Consider the following 22,983-nt stretch of genomic DNA (forward strand, 5'->3'; position numbering starts at 1 on the left):
TATCGCTCTTGTAATTGCCCAAATCTGTTGTTTGTCTGTACATACATAGATGTACTTTGGTGTCTTCTATGCATGCAGATGCACTCATAATATGGCTGTAGAAGCAATTTTGCAGTCACTACATTAGCGATGACATAGACATTTTCGACATAATGTTCTTCCAAATTATAATGTTAACGATCAGCAATATCGACATTTTCAACCTTCCTCCCCTTTCCCCTTCTTCTTCTTCTTTTCTTCTTCTTTTTATTTCTTGTTCTTTTTCTTCTTAATTCCTTCCTCATTGTTAGCTGTTCTAGCTTAATCACCACGCACATAATTATCAATATCTCGCATGCAACATAATAAAAGTTATAACAAAATATTTGAAAGAAAACCAATTTCATGAAGACTATAATGTTATATGGAGTAGACAGATCAATGCATAATGGCGATAATATTACTAATAACGCTACTAGCAATACTGATGACAACAATGATAATCATGAAAATAACGCTGATATCAGTGATAATGATACTAACAATGATAAGGCTGATAGCAATAACGATGATATTTGCTATATTAGGGTGAAACTTTTTCCGTTATTACTATACCCGAACAATAATCTTTACTATGTTACGGTGACACATTTCCCGTTATACGATATAGTCATGTTAGTACTATTCTCCATCAGAGGGACCTGTCCTTACTTTTAACCCCAGCAGCGTCGCATACATATTCATAAACCTGGGTGAAAGATATAATGTTGATAACACAAACAAAAGTTTCCTCCACATCGCCATAGTGGTCTCATGTTGACCAATATTCTGCCAAGGTTATACGATGAAGGTATGGGTAATCATTTCGGTATTGTTTCTTGCCTGCTTGAGAAGAATGTTAAAGATTGCTATAAAGAACCGATTGCCCTAAAATTGCCCCGTGACCTACACATTAATGCAACTGGGCCAGGACATACTGTTTATAAAATAAGATAAAAAGTTCTTCCACATTGTTTGTTTGTTTGTTTGTTTGCTTTTATTTCTGCATTCAATCAGATGCAATTTGAATGCAAACTTCAAAAAGTACAAAGACAAAGAATAACAAGTGCAGTGAAATAAATCGATAACAGTACATAAATAGATTCACATAGGTGATTGCATTGAGCAATGTAGATACACAGAAACATAAAATAAAATATACAGTATTTTTCAGTAAACAGCAGAGATAATTGAATGCAGGAGACCACCATCATAAGCGATTAAGCTTGAAATGGATGGAGGCCTCATAAAATGACTATCCAACGACATAACTCTCTTGGAGGAAGGTGATCAGGTGAGTGCAGTGCAGTTGCAGGTGAGAGTGCAAGATGCAGTTGTAGGAAGAAAATTGAGATTGACAATAAGATGACAATCTATACTATAAATATTTGTTAGCTCAATTGGTTTGGAGAATATAATTGTATCAAATATCGTTTAAGTGAAGCTTTCAAAGAATAAATACTTGAACAAGACTTTATATTATCCGGGAGATTATTCCAAATATCCGGACCCGAATGTCTTATAGATTTGTGTGTCACTAATAATTTGGGATTCAAAAGGTGGAAATTTCTACATATACGAGTAGGGTACGAATGGACAGAAGTATTGAACCTAAACATGTTATCAAACGATGATGGAAGTTGATGATGTATATATTTGAACATAATTACTGCTACTTGAATAATATTCAAATCAAAAACCTTCAATGTTTTAAGCTCATGAAATAAAGAATCAGTATGAGCCAGAAAATGCGATCCTGTACAAATACGTATAACTTTCTTTTGTAATTTAAATATAGAATTTATTTTGGTAGAGCCGCAAGTGCCCCATACAACATTGCAATAACTTATATATGGGAGAATTAAGGAATTATATAATAGAAATAAAGTTGAACGAGGAAGAAAGAACTTCAGCTTGGAAATTATCCCTATATTTCTAGAAATACACGTTGCAACATAATGTAAATGCTCATTCCAAGTCAAACTTTCATCTATATATACTCCTAGAAATTTTGAATTCATTTTCTTTTCTAATGGGATATCATCAATGTTAATATGTATCAACGTATCTTCATTATGAGAATGAAGTTTGAAATGAATAAAATGAGTCTTTTTTATATTCAAAGAAAGTTTATTAGACTTAAACCAATTTGATACTTTACTAATTTCAATATTTAAAGTGTCATTTAAAATCTTAAGATCTTTATGAGAATAAAATATATTCGTATCATCAGCAAATAGAACAAAAGAGAGAAGAGAGGATGTATTTATGATATCATTAACATAAAGAAGGAATAATAATGGGCCTAAAATTGAGCCTTGAGGAACACCACATTTAATTAAAAGGGGGTCAGATTCACAACCATTAAAAATAACATATTGTCTTCTATTAGTTAGATAATCTTTAAGCCATAAAAGTGCTTGTCCTCGAATACCGTAATGACTAAGTTTGGTGAGTAAAATAGAATGATCAAGAGTATCGAATGCTTTACTCAAATCGCAAAATATACCTGCAACATGTTCTTTGTTTGCAAAAGCACTCGTGATTTTATCATAAATTTGTATTAGTGCTAAATCAGTTGAATAATTTTTTCTGAAACCATATTGATTGGGAATAAGTAAATCATACTTATTAATAAATTTAAGAAGTCTATTATAAACAATTTTTTCTAAGATTTTGGATATACTAGGCAATAAAGAAATAGGACGATAATTGCTAATTTCATGAGGATCATCTTTTTTATGTACAGGATTAACTTTCGCTATTTTCAGCAGGTCAGGGAAAATACCTTGTGATAAAGAAAGATTAAATATATAACTTAACGGTTCTGCGAGTGGATAAACTATTTCTTTCAATAACATCATACTTATTTTATCAGAACCACAAGATTTAGAGCTATTTAAAGATTTAGTGATACTAATGATTTCACTGGGACTTGTTGGGTTAAAATAAATAGACTCTTGATTTTGGTCAAAAAGATAATCTGTAAAATGAGCAGAAGTATTGCTAATTTTAGTAGCAAGTTCCGGACCGATATTAACGAAAAATGAGTTAAATGAATTAGCATACATATTAGGATCATTTATTTTAATACCGTTTAATGTGATATCATCCGTTGGCGGAGAATCAGGCTTTTTACCTAGGACCTCTTTAATAATTTTCCATGTTGCATTAATATTCGAAGAAACCTTTTTCATTCTATCAGAAAAATATAATCTGCGGGATAAACGAATCAATTTTGTCAATTTATTTCGATAAACTTTATACATATTCAAATTAGATTCAGTTGGGTTACGAATATGTAACTTATACAAAAAATTACGAGTGTTTATGGATTTCAAAATACCTTTTGTAATCCAAGGATTTCTTGGTTTATTTCGGTTACTTTTTATTCTGCATAAAGGAATATTATTTCCATAATAATACAACAATTTATCATTAAAACATTTATATACCAAATTAACATTGTTAATACTATAAATATCTGTCCATTCCTCTAAAAATAAATTCTGTTTCAATAATTCCACATTACGTTTTGACTCTTTATAGTACCATATTTTATCATGTAATTTATTGCGACCCACTTTACATTCACAAATTGAAAATATTGGTAAATGATCAGAAACTTCAGAACATAATATACCCCCCATAATTGTATTATTATACACATTCGAAAATATATTATCAATCTGAGTTGACGAGTGTGGATTTATCCTGGTGGGTTTATTGATAATCGACATAAAACCATATGAATACATTAAATGCATAAAATTAAGGGAATTATTGTTATCGGATGTGGAGGAAAAGTTAATGTTGAAATCACCAAAAATAAAAACATGTTTGCTTTCATTACCTATCTTATGGAGATATAAATCCAATTCATCACAAAATAATTCACAATTCAGATCAGGAGGTCGATAAATTAAACCTATAATAACGTTTTTAGAGATTGGGTTCTCAATTTCAATAAATAACGTTTCTGCATATCTTAACGTGATTTCAGAACGGATTTTGAACTGTAAATTTTGCGCAATATAAAACGCAACACCGCCACCCCTTTTTCCTTGACGATCAGCCCTAACTAATTTATGATTGGGTAAATTAAAGATATCTGGGGAGTTTTGATGTAACCAAGTTTCACTTATTCCAATAACAGAAAATTCAAAATTGTTTAAAGAGTGCAAAAGATTTTCCATATATTCAAAATTTTTATTCAAACTCCTAGAGTTTATATGAAGAAGTGAAATATTATCTGAACTATACGATACAATATCATTGAATTCAAGGGGTGTGTAATATTTACTGTCGCGCATAGGCATAATGTCAGCAGGAATATCGGGGGTATTCACATGTGACGACGCCATTCCGTAATACAGAGATGTAAATTACCGGAGATTTGAGAGACAACAACTGCATAGGTGCTAATGTGCATTTTGCAAGTGCATACTTCTGTGCAGGTGTGTGTGCAAAGTGCAAATGTGTGTGGGGTTTCAATATACAATACAAAATTTGGTACAATTAGACCCATCTTGGTCACACTTACAATAATTACTAGTACGCAATTACAACAGATCACCAGGGGATAGCCGGACCACTCAGTATAAAGGTGTTGTGTTTTAAAACACGTACAGACAGAGAATTCAAGGACCGTGACACTTGCCCAGTTAAAGTTCAGGGAGACTTGTAATAGTTTTTCCATAGTTTACCGACATTTGTTCCTAGAAAACTGCTTGATCCATTGTTTTGTTATCGTTCTAAATTATTCTATTACTTTTCATATTTACTCGTGTCCTAAAATATGCTATAGACAATTTTCCACTTTGAGACCTATAAAGTACAAGTTTCATTTTTTTATTAGGTTCCTTCATAATTTCACTTAGTTTAGTACGACGTCAATATAAAGAACAAAAGAAAGAACAAACATGATTTATGCTTGTTATCCATTACGTTTAATTACATCAGTGTGATTAATGTGCATGCAAATAGATGCACTGTGTACTACTTTAGTTGTTTATCACGTAAATATCAACTTAGATCACATTTTTGCGTCACTGATTGACTGGTTGACTTGTTGAAATTTTCATTGTTATTCATTGCTTTTTTTATGGTATACTTTGTATTGTTTTATATTCTTTATGTGAAATTTTGAAATAAAGTGAAATTGAATTGAAATTGAAATATTCCCCTCCGGGTTTTGTGTGTGTGTGTGTGTGTGTGTGTGTGTGTGTGTGTGTGTGTGTGGTGGAGGAAAACGTTTGTTATGTTTGTGATTACTAAAAAAATGATAATTTAAATACTGCTTAGTTGGCGACGAGAGCTCCACCATAACAGATCAAACTTCAATCATCTCTTGTACTTCCAAATACAACGAAAATTAGAAGGGGAAAAATTCGTTTCCAACCTTCTGCAGAGAGATAAGAACACATGACGTGATGATAAGCAATCAGACACGAAAGAAGCTTGTCCCGCAGGGAATGTCGAACTCAAATCAGAAAAAAGTATGAAAAATACTCTATTAACTACGCCATTTTTCAAGTGTGTGATTCATGTTGCCATACACGCAGATTTCCGTGGGAATAAAAGCGCGCGGGAGAGGGGGGGGGGGGGATAGGGTGGGGGAGAAAGCGATTAATAATTCTCGCCCCATTTACCCCGTCTTCTAGACGGATGTGGAAACATAGCTACAGGCCATATCCTGCAAATACAAGTGTACGAGGCTATGATGGTGTATCAAGTAAGGCGGACTCGCGCAGCGGCGCGCTCGTCGCCATAATGGTGTCCTCGGGGTTTGTCGTGCCTTTCGCTTCGTTAGAAAGTCGTCAAATTTCAATAAATGCTATAACGATCATTTTGCTCACGTTTCCTTACATCCCCCCTTCCCCCATTCCACTTCCCACACATGGTATGATGTGACTAATTGTATAGGTTAATGCGTTGATAATTAGCCTCAAAATGAAATCAAATAGTTTTTGGACAGAGGGTGAGAACACGGAATAAGTAATGCTGTCGCTGCCACGGCCCGCCAGAAGAATTACGTGGACTGCATGATGAATATTATACACTATGTGCCTAAGGCCAACAATTCTTGTATCCGCCATTTCATATGCAACTGAAGTTTTCTCTCCTTTTTTATTTTTGTTTTTTTATTGGGGGAGGGGGGGGGGGAGATTGGGGGATTTCTGTTCCTACCATATGTTGTACTGTTTTTTCGGCTGTCTTAACGCCCCGTGCATTTCTTCAACACTGCAATTTTACTGTGATATCATTGATTGGCGTTCGGAAGAATAATAAAAAAAAAAGCAAACATGAAATAGCATCGTAGCCCAGTAATGGTGGCTTTGACGCACACACGTACACACGCACACACGTGCACACATGAATTAAATATTCGAAGACAAAGGAAAAGGAAAAGATGATAACTCGTAGAAGTATAAGTGGGGATACATCCTGGTTTATCAATCGAAAGATTATCATGTATGAGTCTACGCATCAAATCATGACATTACGTAAATCAACAAAATACTGCATCAAACTGAATTACAATCTTTTTTTAGATCTGTAATCCCCCTCCCCAAAAAAATGATAATAACCTACAGTTCTATATTTTATAGTACTCTGCTAACGCATGGAACTTTTTGCCTATAGGAGTTTGTTTGTTTAGTTGCATTTTTGTCAGGTTGTATGTGTGTTTGTGTGTGTCTGTGCGTGTGTGTGTCTTTGTGTGTGTGTTATTTTTATTTTTGAATGAGACATTTCGATCAAAAGTGACATTTTTCCGCAGAAAGAAAAACACCTGTACACGGGAACTTCTTGATCCCAGCTTCTTCGAGGCCTTCTCCGTGGCATGGACGTCTCGCAGAGAAAAGAAAAAGACAGAGAGAGAGAGAAGAAAAAAAAAAAAACCTGAAGCAGGGGGGTCTAGCGTTTTAGCTTTCTGTCAGAACGAGTGACAACCCAAAGCGATACTACACGAAAAGGGAAACGGGAGAAGAGGAAAGTGAAAGGGAAAAGCGCGCGCTATGAGGTCCAGTAAGACCCTTAAATCCAGCCAGATTTGCCCGCAGATACACTCGCGATGAAAAGAATATAACAATTGTAGCAAGATACCATCACGGCGGTGGCGGATGACACTTAACCCTTCTCAGACCATTGCGTAAACGCACTACTGGAAGTGTGTATACTTCAGCTATCTGCGGTAGTCAATGGTCTGTTTGTCAATGGTCAGAATGTCGCTCATTTTTTTTTCTTTCATGCCTAGAACATCAAAATGAAAGAGGACACATCACAGCGAGAAATAGAGCATAAAATATCTTTTAGTTGGTACGACAGACGTAAGCGTACGTGCAGGAGAATGAATTGAGAGGAAGAATATAGATACGCGTAAGGACAAAGCAAGCCAAACAAGAAGATTCCTGTCAATTAAAAAAAAAGCATCATTTATTTTTTATAGAATTGTCTACTCGACGGGGCTCAGTTGTAAGACATAATGGTTTTAGTTATAGTGTCTGTCTGTTTATTTGTTCGTGTGTGTGTGTGTGTGTGTGTGTGTATTTGTTTCTTGTTGTTGAAATTGTTTATTGATAAGGCCATATTGTGACTTTTCACATTAAATGAATAAACACGAAATACATCAAAACAGCTCAAAAACAATAAAGAACACAAAAAAACAAAGTAGGCCCCTCTACACATAAATACTCATAATGAAACATAGCAAAATGTATGAATTGCTCTGTGGTATATACTGGGAGAGGTAATCCCGACAGGAATATTGCACGTGATATATATTGTACATAAAAAACAAAGCAAACTACCAGCTTAATATCATGTTGTCTTGCTTCCATTCCTCTCTCTCTCCCCATTAACGATTTATCCATATATGTTTATATATATATATATATATATATATATATATATATATATATATATATGTATACAGTGTATATATATATAATTATATATATATATATATATATATATATATATGGCCTACTATACCATGATAAGTTTTCATCAATATCTGCATCAAGTTAGAATTACCTAAAATAATCACTCTGATGCTTACATCTCCATAACAAAAAAAAAAAAACATATTTTCTGTATAATATACATAATCATAGATATCACATTCTTTGAAATACAAATTACATCAAATTTCAAAACGATATATATCTATACAAAACCCGTGATAATAAAACGAACATATGTAATTTCAGAACCTCATAATACCATATTACAAAATAAGATCGTAACCTGTATATCAAATATTTATCGGTTATGCAAAGAGATTGTAATAACCATGCACGAAAACAAAATAACGTGGGTATTACCCTCTCTTATCTCCTTCAAAATAAGATATTATTTTGAGCACTCAAAAGTTAGGTCAAATTTGGATTAAACTGAAATTCATGAAGAATGCAACATTCTTTTAAATACGATAAGAAAAAGTGATTGAACACTGAGTGAACCTGATAGGCCTACTAAGAAAACTGATGAACAAAATTCATTACAATCGTAGAAACTACATGTAGTTATCAGATAAAAGGAAAGAAAGAGAAGCGATTGACAAAATAACGTTATTGTACTATACTATTATAACGCTAAAATCATTATAAAACCATAAAAAACAAATGTTGTTGGCATGTGTTGCCCTATTTTTTTTATATGTAATAATATGTGTAATATGAGGAACCCACTAGAAAGCAAAGCTTGTAGGATGTGAGTACCAAAAATATAATATTCTGCTGCGAGACCAATAAAATAACATGTTATGATATTACAATCTTATGTTCTGTTTCTTATGCTCATGCTTGTGAGTGTAGAATAACAATAACGTAACCCTTCATTGAGATTTTTTTATATCTATCAAGTCCACTATGTATTCACGATAAAGATAATGTCCAAAATACGCCCACATACGCACACATCAATGCTTATACATATATATATATATATATTTATATATTTATATATTTATATATAGTTACCATGAACAGCTATCTTATAATTGATAATATACGTCATCACCTATACTTACAATAATTTAGTATGAAACTTATGCAAATATCTTCAGCTATTTCTTATCGTAAGTTGATTTAAACTTTTTAAAAAATTGCATAATTGTTCCATTCATTCTGTTAACACTTTCAAAGTGATTGCGCAAAATTTTAAATATGTGTATTACATGGAATCAGAACGAAATATTTAAAAAAAGAATTGGATGACCTAACGAAATTTTTCAAGGACATTATCATGTAGGGACATAATCATCGACAAAAAAAAAATATTTACGTTAGTCATTTACATCAATGCATTCATATATTTTTTATCAATAGGCAGAGAATTACAATTTAGCAGTATCCTTTGCACGCAGCATATCCGCAAAAACAATGAAAATTGTGAAGTTTGCGAACTTTCTCTCTCTTGAGTTTGGGGATTGATTCAAACTTTTTGTGTTATCAGGAAATTCGCTTTAGACATTTTCATTCACTTTTCATCAGATTTACGATGTAACACCAATGTTTTACCAACACTGCCTGTATATTTGTTTTTGTTATAAATGTATCTGCAAACATATCATAATATTACTACGTTTGCATTTCCCCCATTCTCTTTGTTAAGTGCAAGGTAAAAACCTTAAAAATATGAGTTTAGAAAAATGACTAGGTTGAGTTTGTAATATAAACAGTGTATGCTAATTCCGCATGTGTTATTGTCAAGACCCTGGTATTTGTTAGATTACAACTTATATTTATCGGTGAATACCACTAAAGCAAAGAGATATTCTTCTAATGGTTGCCATTTTGATACCGTTAATATATGAAGGATTTGTCAAATTTTATTGTCAAAAAAAGTGGAGACATTGGCGTAATCCAGGGCTTAGAGATTCTGGACCACAGAAGAAACCCGGTGTAAGAAAACCGATCTTAAGTCAGATGGAACTCATTTCCAATAATATTGAATTCAAGGGATTTATCGAGGCGAGATTTTCTCGTTTTGTGGAAATAAATAAGAAGAACATGTTACCGCTACATTGTTTTTGCCACCAACTCTCCACGGTGTGTGCGTATTTTCTTGTGTGGGCCCCCGTGGCACGTACCCTGCCAGGGAGTTAATAGTCCAATTTAGCAAAATAAACAGGTGTTGAGCTCGCCGGGATCAGCTGGTTTAGACAACGGGAAGAACCGGGGGAATTCGGCCTCGTTCCAGAACGAGTAGAGCGGAGAGGGTCGGGTCTTCGGCGATTCGCCGCTCCGACTCGCCGACTGGCTGGCGGCTCGCAGCCACCGGGGAACTATAACCATGGGAGCGCGGGTGAGAATGGGGGTGGCGTACGTATGAAATATAGTAATTGCTTCCTTTTCCCGATGATAATTGGCGGCAATCTTATCGATCTCCACATGGAACGTGAGTGTTTATCTGCAGGCTACAACGGAGACAAAGACACGCCCTTTCATTCAAGTATAATGGCTGTAAAGTTGAAGGTGAAGGTGCGCCTCCCAATCAGGTTTGGTTCTTCATAATGTTTGCCCTCCATATTTGTGTAAACTTCACAAATCTTTGTTTCTAAAAATCCCTATAAATTCAGATGCAGACTGATGAAGGGTTAAGTAATCTTGATGGCGTTCTTTACCATCTGTTTACGCTTTATTCATTTCCAGGTTGAAGCACACTTTCGGAAAATATTAAAAACTGTAAAACATTTTACTTATTTACGAAGTTTCCCATCTTTCCAGAAGATCAAAAACACTGGCTTACTGTTAAATTCACTGCACATCTCAGTCTAACGCAGGCAACATTTTTTGTTGTTGTTGCTATTGTTGGGTACCGGGAAAATTAGCGACCAACATCATATTGAGATTCCATAGGTCTTCAGATTAACTTGTGGAAATAAATTTTTAGTTTACAGCACTTTACTTCACGTCTTTTTTCTGTTGATTATGCCCACAATATAGCAATCGGGTAACTATATAGTGCTGATATGATAACTTGTTAAATTTGCTATCCCTTAAAGCCAGTATTTACCATTTGCAGACGAAAAAAAAAAACACCCCACATCTAAGTGCTTCGAACTAGTTCTAAAATGTGAGTTACAGATATAAACAATGTAAAAGTGTTAATCAGTATAATCAATGTTAAGTATTGTTAAATATGCAAGATGTAAACAATGTTTTCATAAAAATCGTTTCATAGAATAAACCATCTACAGCTATGGTTTATTGAGAAAATTAATACACTGTAATGTATCCTTATGTTTGTTGCTTTATTGCGACATTGTTATATGGTATAGGATGTTTTGTGATACCTCGATAACTCTAACATTTTTTTAAGCACCGCTCACAATGGTAAACGACGGCTTTAATAATAAGACCATCACAGGTACCATGTTCACTCTTTCTTACTTTAAACAGGAAAACACGCGAACTTTTTGTGGAGAAAATGAGCATTTGCATTGTGTATATAATCGTGATATCTACTATCCGTCATGTTCGATGGACTGTGACATATCTATAAAGTGAGGACAGGATCACATTATTAAGCATATCATATCATTAGGGGGCGCAGTTGGCTCTACGAAGTGTCATGTATTATTAGATTAAAAAAGCAAAAAAAAAAACAACAACACTAATACGCTTTGTGTTGAAGGAGACTGTAATCAGACAAAAGGACTAATCATTATCACCACAAACAGATTATGACACATTTTTTATATCTTTTTGGGGAAAAAAAAACGATGTTAACGGGGGAATAAACAAAATAAATGCGGGCAATGAATGAATGCACCAGTAATTTAATGATTGCCACATAGCATGTCACTATTGAAAGAATTGCATTCAATTTCAATTTCAGTTCAATTTCATGTCATATTAATTTATTGGGAATTTTTGCATTGAACATATATTACAAATGAAATACAGTCATTTCTTTTTATATTCAAGACAATAAAACATACAGTGTGTACATCCGAACATAACTGAGATATACGTGTACAGATTGAAGAAAAGAATAAGAGAACACGTCAATTGGGAACCACTCTGGATATTATAGTGAATCAATGGTCTGACTGAATTATGGCGCATGTATTGGGAGTGTGAATGCAGAAGACTGTCGTCAAATAAGCATATAGCTTGAAGATACGACAGCCTTAAAAGATAAGAAAAAAATCATTTTGCTTAATATGTTCAGTTTCTGTCCATGTTTATAACAATGGGCTCATTGTAATGTATACATATATATCTTAATATGTGTGCGTGTGTGTGCGTGTGTGTGTGTGTGTGTGTGTGTGTGTGTTTGTTCGCACCAAACATACTTTTATCAATAAACTGCAGATGTTTTTGTTCATGTTTGGTGTTCCAGTGGCTAATTTGCTTTCTCCTTATTTCTTGAATTTGTTTATTCTACCTCGCTCTCTTATTACATTGTATGAGCTATAGATGGATACCTGACAATGAAAAGAAAATGAAAAGGAACAAGAAATGGCATTAGAAAAAAAGATAAAATGATTTCTGCTAATGTTTTAACTAATACCATGAAAAGGACTTGAAGCATTCTTGAACCTGAGTCCATTATACAGTCGCTGTCTATAATAGTTCTGTCATTAATAATATTACTACTACTGTCAGTATTATTATACACCACAATCCCTAATTATCTTAACTGCAACTACAACTACTATTACCAATGACTACTGCTATACTACTATTACTGCTGCCACTAGTACTGTCCTGTCTGTTACAGCTACTGCCAAGTCTTTTATCAGTAATCACACGAATACGACTTATATTTATCACTGCTACTACCTCTACTACTAACGCTACTATAGTACTTCTACTACTTCTACTGCTACTACTAAACTACTAATGGTAGTACTACTATACCCTTTCTGTTACAACTTCTCTTATCTCTTTTACCAGTGCTTTTACGGCGATACATCATCTACTGTTTTAATGCCTTACTCATGAGGCTTAATTACCTAAGATTTAGGCCATTATGTGTCCTTATGATAAGATGTAACAGTTTAGACAGAATCTGTCTATTTACTGGAACAGACAAAGAGTTATGGTAAAACGAAGAATTCATGATAATGTTAGATAATCGTAACAAACGCTATTCATCATTCTCACAGTCGAAGAACGATTTCACATGTGATACTTGACATTAATTCATCCTGTATCAGCTGTAACGGTAAGAATCATTGACGTGTTTTTGTGTTATCTTTATCTGATCAATGTACAGAGATTTTGTCAAAGTTCTGCCCACAAAAAAAAAAAACACACACACACAAATAACATGGGGTTATGGGGCGAAGACATGATATGAATATCCAACCAGCAAATTTTGACGAAACTGTGTGAAAGACTCAACAGACACAAGATGATATGTTTAATATCGTCTAGAAATGAATCGTCCTCACTTTGCTACGTGTAACAAAACCTGCGTTTTACATTCATAAGCGACATACCAGCAGTTGGTTGACTTTTAGTTGCACGAATTCTTAGTTGCCTTTCTTTGTCTGTTATTGAGATAGGAAATGGTATTCGGTCTTGTTCTGTGCTATGCATTATGGAAATCGACAATTTTCTGTTGGACATCTAAGTATTTTCCTGCTAATCTACTAAGTTGTTTTCAGTGTGTTTAGTGCACAGTACACGACTTTACATTCACAGCACATGGCGATACGTCGACATTATTCATGTGTGTGTGTGTGTGTGTGTGTATGTGTGTGCGTGTGTGTGTTTGTTTGAGTGTGTGTGTGTGCATTCTGAGGGGAAAATAATATATCACCAGGAAAAATTGATAGGGTAAAACTGAGTCGTTCAAATCCTGAAAGTGGTGCAAAAACACTACAGGAGGACGTCAGGTATACGTATAGATTCCGATGTGTGTGTGTGTGTTTCTTATATTGAGTGAACGTGCGAATAGAAAGATATGGCAAGAATTATGATCATGAAGTTGATAAGGACGAAGATATAACTGTTTGATCGAATTTCCACACAACTGTTGTCAGATTATTTTTCTTATTTCTCGCAATAAAAATTAATTTGGTAATAGACATTTAATAATTATGCAAAATGATGGAATTTGGATGAATGCGAATTACGCTGGGCATGGAAGAAAACAATATTTGGAAATATAAAGATCGAAGATTCGATTGATTTCTTCTGCTATCGAATTGACGTTTCGCGTCTAAATGGAAGAAATCGTACGGTAACTATATATGACAATTAGATATGTGATCCAATGAGAGCTAAAAGAAAAAATAACTGTGATATAACATTAACGATTTTCTAGATATTGATATTGCCCCATAATCACGCAAAGCTATTGCATATCACACACATCAGAGTAAAATTGGAGACTATTGCGAGTAAAAGGTTGGTATTTGAGGTTTTTAATTTCGTCGTTATGAATGCGTTGATAATGTTTGTCTTTGGGGTATTTTATACACATGAAGTGACAATATGTATGTATCATATTAATCGTATTATATGTTTTCCGAATAAGCTGGAAATTAACTGTATCTTGTGAAGCATAAAGTTTTTAGGAGAAAAGCTTGAGTGTGAAAAGGCTGGGTATAATTTTTCACCAGTAATGCATTCAAACAGAAAAAAAAGAGAAAATATTCACACATACAAGTGTATACCTATATGCACAGAGCCATAGATACACGTACACAGTTTTTTTTTTTCCAAAGTAACAAAGCATGATAATCAAAACTGTATGTACATGAGCAAAAAGCACTTTGTTATTAACCTTGTCACTTGCGGTTGCCACCCCTCCACCTTATTTAAGTTCTTAAGTTTTCTTTTCTCTGTCGTACAAAGAATATGACCCCCCCCCCCCCCCCCGGCGAGACGCATACGGCATATTGGTTTAAATACTAAAGATATTAAAATTTAATCAATGTTGCCATTCATAATTGTCTCATTCTTCATGGTCTTGCATGCGCTGTAACGAAGCATCTCGAACACGGAACTCGTAATTTCGTTAGACATCTGTACGTGACAAAACTATTCCCACAAAGCCCCGGTGGTCTGTGTTACATAGAATTAGTACTGTGTCGAGTGTCCACTCGCTAACAATTTTTTGGGAAAAAATCATAGCTATCAAGTATTAGTTTTCTTGAAAGTTCTTTAAAGATGCACCCCCATAAAATGTTATAACCGTTCTCAATTGTTATAGCCCCCTTGACGAAGTTTTTGAATCATCCAATTATGACTTCATTACCCGCTCATTATCGCATCTTGATGTTGGGACCTATGTCTATGGTAGTGTTTGCACACCACCCCGCGCAGCTCATAGCATCGTATTTAATGTGAGGTCATCGTAGATCAGCACGTCATCTATTCATAGAAGCAGAGAGCTAGATCAGGAGAAGTAGACTAAATAGTAAGAAAATAAAAAAGTTCTTATATCAAATATCCTCTCATTGTTACTGAAGACTGCTTGATACAAGAGGAAGAGGGAGATTGAAAGAGAGAGAGAGAGAGAGAAGGGGGAGAAGGGGGAGAATGGGTAGGCAATAATTAAATTATGGGACAACTTTTCAGAATTAGAAACAAATTGAGCAATAACGCTCGCCGAACAATGGACACATTGCTGTGGATTTTTTTATATTATATTTTATTCATTTTTTTTTTACATAAAGTCAGCTGACGCGTTGTACAACGATGCCTGCGTATGAGCATGGCTATCCCCCCCGACGACATCCAATACGTTGACTAGAATCGACAGTTTGATTGCTTCGCGTCTGTTCTCCTTTATTGGCAGCACTTTGCGCTGTTAGCGCTTCGGCTTCCGATGAGTGAGTTTGTGAGTAACCCCTTCTGAGAGCTAAAGCTAACCGCCTGAGTCGAGGGCGTGTGAGTCTTGCCATGCATGCCCTGCCACTGTCGCTAAACTGCTGCGGCCGAGCGCCACTATTAAAATTGGGACTTTTCATCACCTATTTTTTGAACCTGCCTATACGACTTCTCGGACATTTTGTGAATTTGACCATCTCGGTGACGAATGATCAAACCACATACACACACTCACACACATAGTAAATGACGTGGGGCTTTGTCTGACAGGAGCACACAGAGGGTTTGTCATCGCTGGGAGAGCGAGAGGCTCAAGCTAAGTCCTCATCACCGGGATCTTCTACCGGGGTAGCACGCTGACAAGGGGTGAAATCCCGCCTGATACAGACCACTTAAAGCCCACTACTCTACACGATTGGTACGCGTACATCAAACCTCAGAGTCTGCTCGTTCGCTCTCCTGTATCTCAAAACAGAGAGAAATTGACACAAATCTACACACCTTCGTGCTCTGTCATTCTGTGAAAAAATAACAAAGTCAAGGGCTGAGGAGGGGAAAGCGGGGGGGGGGGGGGGGGGGGGACGAGGGGGAGTGGGGATGTAGAGAGGAGAGAACGGGAAACGCGGAAAGGATTTCTTGGCGGGTATAATCCCACGTCTTTTGCCCTTCACGTAGCCGGCAGCAGATGCGTCAATAGTCATTTACACCGCGTGATTGTCGCAGCTAATCATGCTCAGCCGCCAGGCCAGGCCCCTTTCCTCGACGCTGAAGGCAGGAGACTCAAGCTTCCACCGCAAGCAGTCAGTCGAGAGAAAAAGGACAGAGAAATTGAGGGAGTGAGAAATAAGAATCGAGAGAGAGTGAGCAAGGTGGAGAGGGGTGAGACGACCGTGGGCCCCCCGTGACTGACAGGCAGGGAAGATCACGCGCTTGGCGATCTCCGCTTTGATTTCTCCACGTACCTGTTGTGGGATCTAGAACAAATACAATCTCATTTGCGAGATTTTCTATCATGCTACCATGCTACTGCTGATCGATCACACATGACAAACCCCCCTCTCCCTTCCATGCTCTTTTTTCCCCCTATATGGATCTATCTGTGTGTGTGTGTGAAGGTTCACGGTGGAGTGTATACCCAAAAAAAAAGAAAAAAAAAGAAAAGAAAAAAAAAGGAGAGGATGAGTAGATCGACGCAGGTGACGGCGTGACGGTAAAGCGATGAAAGGACCGCACGAGCGACAGCGCACATTGCCCGCAATATCACAAGCAGAGGGTTGTCGAGCTTGTACGGGATGCAGTGAAATTTGATTATTTCGACCATTGTCGCCTTATCCTCCTCGGGCATCGCGAAATGTGTTAAAGTTCAAAAATATCCGTAATCAATTTCACTACAAGGGATGACTTACTGTAGCACTCAAATGCCGACAATTTATAGATTGATGTAATGCATACTTCAAAAAAACTGGCATAGAAAACAAACATTTTTATCGCCCGCAGAACGAAATTGCAATAAACAAACATATCTAAAACAAAGAAATAATAGAATGAGAAGAGAAACGTGTTGTCAGCACTGAGATTGGATACAAACATAATCTGAGAGAATAGTGATAAGATACTACTAATAAAGGCATACACACACACACACACACACACACACACTCACACATAAATATACATGATATTATACATATATATATGTAGGTCTATATGCATATGTATACACACACTCTCTCTACGTGTGAGTGTGTAAACAATGATATATTTATTCATATGTATGTTAAATCATATGCTGCATAAGCTATTACACCTATCTAACCATCCTTCCATGCCCTCACCTTTTGATATATTCTTCCTCCTTTGGTCGGGTTGCGGAAAACATTAAAAACACTTCCGGGTAAGGAATGTAAAAGATGCTTTCTGCTTACATCATAAGAATTATTTTGGCTCCTTGATCTTCAGTTGAATGGTTAAAAACTCATTGACCTTCTCGACAATACTAGTACCTGATCCTTTCAACCATAGGCAAAACTTGTTTCCGGTATGACAGTCTTCAAATAAGCATGCAGAGACGATTTTATAGCGGTTATCATTATTTTTTAGGCTAAACAGATTCATCATAAGGCAGTGCACCTGTTCCAGACATGAATACTTGTATCATGTGTTTTCATATAGAGCGTTTCGGGTCAGCAATGTCCGGTCATTTTGGTTATCATTTTCATATTTTGTTTGTGGCATGTATACCTTAAAGGCATAATTTACCATTTGCACATGAAACAAAAACCCAGCATTAGTGTTTTTAGATACTTCTAAAATTTGAGATAGGGATAGAAACAATCACTGTAAAAATTTGAATCCCTGTAATCGATGTTAAGTATTGTTCAATACACAAAATGTGAACAATAGTAATAATAAAAATGTTCCAGAATAAACCGTCTACAGTTATGGTTGATTGAGAAAAAAATACTGATATCTCCTTATATTTTAGGCTCTATTGCGAAAAATTTATATGGTAATATGTTTTGATACAACAGACCTACACATATTCATCAAATGTGATATCTTGAATTTTTTTTTTAATCACTGCTCCCAAAGGTAAACAGAACCTTTAAGCATATTATAGGCCTATTCAAAACATGGGGTATAATAAAAACGGTCGCCATCAATGTCTCTTTTTCAGATTTGAAAATTCAGGTTTTTCTAGTCGTGGTATAAGGTTGACAGCATTATAAACATGAAAGAAATACATAAACTGGGATAGCATTATTATCACGAACACCACTATCATTTTCAAATTGATCGTATGTTACTTGTACTTGTACTTACAGTTATTTGATTTTGCTGGAAATAGATGTCATTGAACCTGAACCTGAACCTGAACCTCTCTGCTGCTCATTTACCCATGTCAGTGTTGGAAGTTGTTGCAATTTAAGGGTTTTTTTTCAGAAAGATTTCCCCTGTCAACAAGAAATAAATGCGCACGCTTTCCATTACACGTTTTTATGACCACAAAAGACATCAAAGCTTGTAGTGAGCCAAATTGTTTAACCTTTGACCGCATTTTGTCCTTGGACGCTTTTGTTTTGAATCGCACGTACAGAAATCACCCTATAATCAACGATCATTTCTAAAGATTACACAGACACAAGAGTGAAGTAGTGGAAATAAAACTTGCAGATAAAAAGACAAATGAAAAATGAAATGTGTGAATAAATTTATCAAATACGCCCACACAAAGTCATAGTTTTCAGCAGGTGAACTCGCCATAAGGTCAGAAGTTCACCCCGAAACGTAAAATACTCCTTTATAGACAAATTGATAGAAAACAAACCAACCAAACACCAATGAAATGAAAGGATATACACGCTAAAAGTGGCAAAGGAAAATTCGAAAATGATGGCCACATTTTAAGGAAGTTATGCGGTGAGAATGGATTATTGAATTAGGTCGTCGGTCGCTGGGAGAAAGGGGGAAAAAATCACGCGCCATTTTTCCCCTCCGCCATCGCGAAGAGCAAAAAGAAAAAAAAAATATCGAAATGATAGACACAAACTACAGGAAGATCGTGTCTCGCTACTCTTCGCGGCTGATTCGACACGTGTTTCTCATCTGCCACTCACAATGCAAGTATATTCGGCCGTATAATAGCGGTATATCACACGGGAACTTTCGAGGGAAGAGACGGAAATATTGCCTCAGAACGTTTGCTGATTTGTGTCGCATAGAGTCAGGTAAAACAAATGCGATTGCGGCTCTACACCTTGCCAACGTACTGCTGTTGCTATCATGTCATTATTACCACAAAAAGAGAACGTTAAGCTTCCATTGGTCCACTTCCGTTAAGGCAGAGGTGTGCTACACATACATAGCGTACAGAGTAGTCATAACACATAATACATCGTGTAGCGCAGTGAAAGCAAAATTGTTGAAAATACACGTTGAAAAAATAAAGGGGATTCAAATTTACGTACACCGGTAATAGTTTTTTTTTTTTTCATCTGTGTCTGATGTCTAGGTTCATTATGATAATCCCATAGGAAGCGGGGCTGGAACATTTTTCACCTTACATCCATTGCTCAAAGTATTTTCTGCTTATCCTACAAACCATACCTAATTATAGGGACAGTGAAGTAAAATTGATTATCTGCTGTACTTTACAGCAAGACATGGCAGCAAACTTTTTTTAGTGATGTTAATTTATATCTGGCAATGTTAATCAATATTTCACGTTAACAATGTTAACGTAATGCATTCATCAATTAACAAGAAATCGGCCCATTCCCTTTACTAACCTGCATAAACAATCAATGATAATTGAACTTACTTTCTTCCGAATGATATAGAAAATAATAAAGAAAAGGCTTACTAGGTTGATAATCTTGTAAGTTCAAATATTTTGGCAAGATTAAACACTCCGATAATGCATCAGCCTTTCATCATGTTCACTGAGAAGATGAAAATAGCTTCGGCTTGTCATAAATTCCTTGATTTGAAAATAACCCATAATTCTGCAGATCATTGCAACGTTTTATCAAAATTTTGAGAAGTGGAAGCTCAAAAAAAAAATTTTAAAAATACATATATATATATGTATATATTTTTCCCGCTTGTCAGATGGATGATATATTTTGCTTATCAGAGATATGCCCTTTGGGTCAATGGTTCAATAATTAGTATCGACACAATCAGAGAAAAAGAAATTGAAGACGGAATTCGAATCCATCATTTGCTTGGATGTTAAGACAATCAAAAGAAGATTTGGCCGTTGATAACTCCTTAAGAATTACACGCCCTAACAATTAATGATATATCTGTAAATGTGTCTGATTGACAGTCACGTTTGTATCAATATTGACGTACAGCGATGGTATGTGAACCACGGTTTCGCGGTTCACGCACCATCACTTAACTTGCTCTGATGGAAAAGTAACTAGTACAGTTGGCTTTTGTAAATGTTGGTTGAGTAACAGAATGTGTCATGATAAGTATCGGGAAAATAGTGAACTATCTCTGTAACGGAAAAAAGGACAAGAAAGACTGTAAACACAACGCAAAAGAAATACGACTGTTTCTTCAGCATTACTGCAACGCGGTATTGGTTCTTGGAATGACACCCACTGTCAGACTTAATGCGTGGGTCCAACAGCCGAAACATGACTGTGGTAGAACGATGTTCTGTTGAGCATTTCACAACACATATGACACATTAGAGAAGCACATAATCGTGATAGAAAATTTGTTGACATTGTTAAACTCACGTGATTAATCTGGTAGTAAGTAGAAAAGACAGCATTCATTGTAAAATATGTAACAGTCTCACTAGAGAAAGATAGTTTACCTGAAGACGGTCTGTCTGAGTAGCGTGTGCAGTACACCCACGCGGGCCACTGGGTCGCTGCAATCTTGGGAGACGCGTTCTCCCCGCCGCCCAGCGGGTGTGCTTCGGCGGCGATCTTGGCGCCGTGCCCCCTGTCGGGTGGACCGACGTCTGAATCATCGTCCTGCCGATGGCTCTTGCTCGTCTTCTTCGAGCCTCCGAATTCCGGTCCGAGGATCGTCTCGATAAAGAAGTCCGTGAATCGCGTCTTGACGGCGAGCTCATTGCCGGGATGCGATCGTGGTACGTGGGGAATGCCCAGCGGGGTCGGTGATCGCTGCTCGCGGCCGCCGAGAGATAAGGCTGACATGATGGCAACCACCCGCCTGTTCCTCGGGACGAGATGGTTACCTTTCCAAAACTCTTCTAGTTAGAGTCTCTTCGTCGCCGATTCGAAGGAAACTTGCAGCGATGAAAATTGAAACTTCACGCCAAATTTTGATGTGATACTATAGTATAGAGATAATGTGGTGGTTGGGTTATCGATGTCGGCAAATCTTGATAGTTCGAAATATTCCGCACTGAATTAAAGACGACAGAGTCACACCAGAAAGGGTGAGTAGGCGTTGAAGAAGAATAAGTGATAAGTTGTGTGACACCAGGACTACACACACATACACACACACCAATCACCGTCTTAAGAATAGAGTCCGCTCTGTGCGGTCCGTGCCAAAATACTCGAAATTAGACTTGAGCTGTATTTGTTTTAAATGTCGGTCCAACCTTACCTAAGGTGCATGGCAGAAGGGGAGAGAGAGGGATAGAGAAAGTGAGAAAAAATGGACGGGGAGTGGGGTGACGGCGAGAGATAGAGACGCAGGACAAAAAAGTAATAAACGCGAAAGTTTGTATGGATCGCAGCGCCGATGGAAATGGACAAATCACCTCCCTCGTTAGAAACCAAGATCCCAACACCCTACCCCTCCATCTGGCGTAGACAACGTTGGGCCGGAGTCGATGAACGCGCCGTCCAATGGGAACTGGAATAGACCGTGACGTCATGCGTATTTCCGCGGTATCTGAAAATCTGATTTTTGAAACACCTGACAGGAAAAGTCTCGGTAGAAGTCACAATCGTCCCGCGGGGGGAGAGTGGGAATCTCCGAGCCACATCACATCTATAAACTATTGGCATTCAACTAAATACATTTCCATCTTCATTTCGCACAAATAGGACAGTTCTGTTTCATTCCCATCTCTCTCTCACTCTCTCTCACTCTCTCCACCGATCTCTCTTTCACCGCCAGTCAGCGCCCGACATGAGGGAATTGCACGGTGAAAAACTAGTGGATGACAACCTCTTGAAGCGTGTCGAAACAACAATGGTACTTCTCTCCCCAAAACACATTTCTCGCTTTGCAGATACACGACATGGCTGCTATACCTGTCCTCATCGTAAGACATCCTTTGCAATTAGTTTATTTTTCATGATATGTTATCCACTTTATTATCAATGGTGGTTTCATATTTTGATAAGGAGTAAGAGATGGGGACAGACAGTTCACCAACACACATTGGCAATGAAAATGAGTACTACTTGAGAGTTTATCGCTTTCCTTTATGTTAATCACATGATCTCCATAAACTGCTTTCGTTTTAATAGAGACAAACAGTATTATGTGAAACATGACACGAAAGCCATAAGATTTTTCTGCAGCCAAAACAACCGAATTAGAAGAAACATCGCCGTTTCATCGCCGTCATCAAATAGTTAGTGATCTGGAATTCTATGGCAAAGAGGAGTTTGCAACAGATTATGCTCTTTGTGGAAAAAAAAAAACATCAAACAGT

The 22,983-nt window shown here is 36.5% G+C and overlaps 1 protein-coding gene across 1 annotated transcript in view; it reads right to left on the reverse strand.

Annotated features, from left to right (window-relative positions):
• Positions 1-21,502, reverse strand: part of LOC139723780 (homeobox protein engrailed-like) — a 69,671-nt gene extending 48,169 nt beyond the window's left edge. Inside the window, exon 1 of the mRNA XM_071634989.1 lies at positions 21,154-21,502. Within this exon, the coding sequence (XP_071491090.1) occupies positions 21,154-21,502 (349 nt within the window). The remainder of the gene's footprint in view (positions 1-21,153) is intronic.
• Between the last annotated feature and the right edge of the window lie 1,481 nt (positions 21,503-22,983).

Source organism: Diadema antillarum, unplaced genomic scaffold (assembly GCF_040938485.1).
Source record: "Diadema antillarum isolate AM-2024a unplaced genomic scaffold, OU_Dant_1.0 scf00000200, whole genome shotgun sequence".
Classification (NCBI taxonomy): domain Eukaryota; kingdom Metazoa; phylum Echinodermata; class Echinoidea; order Diadematoida; family Diadematidae; genus Diadema; species Diadema antillarum.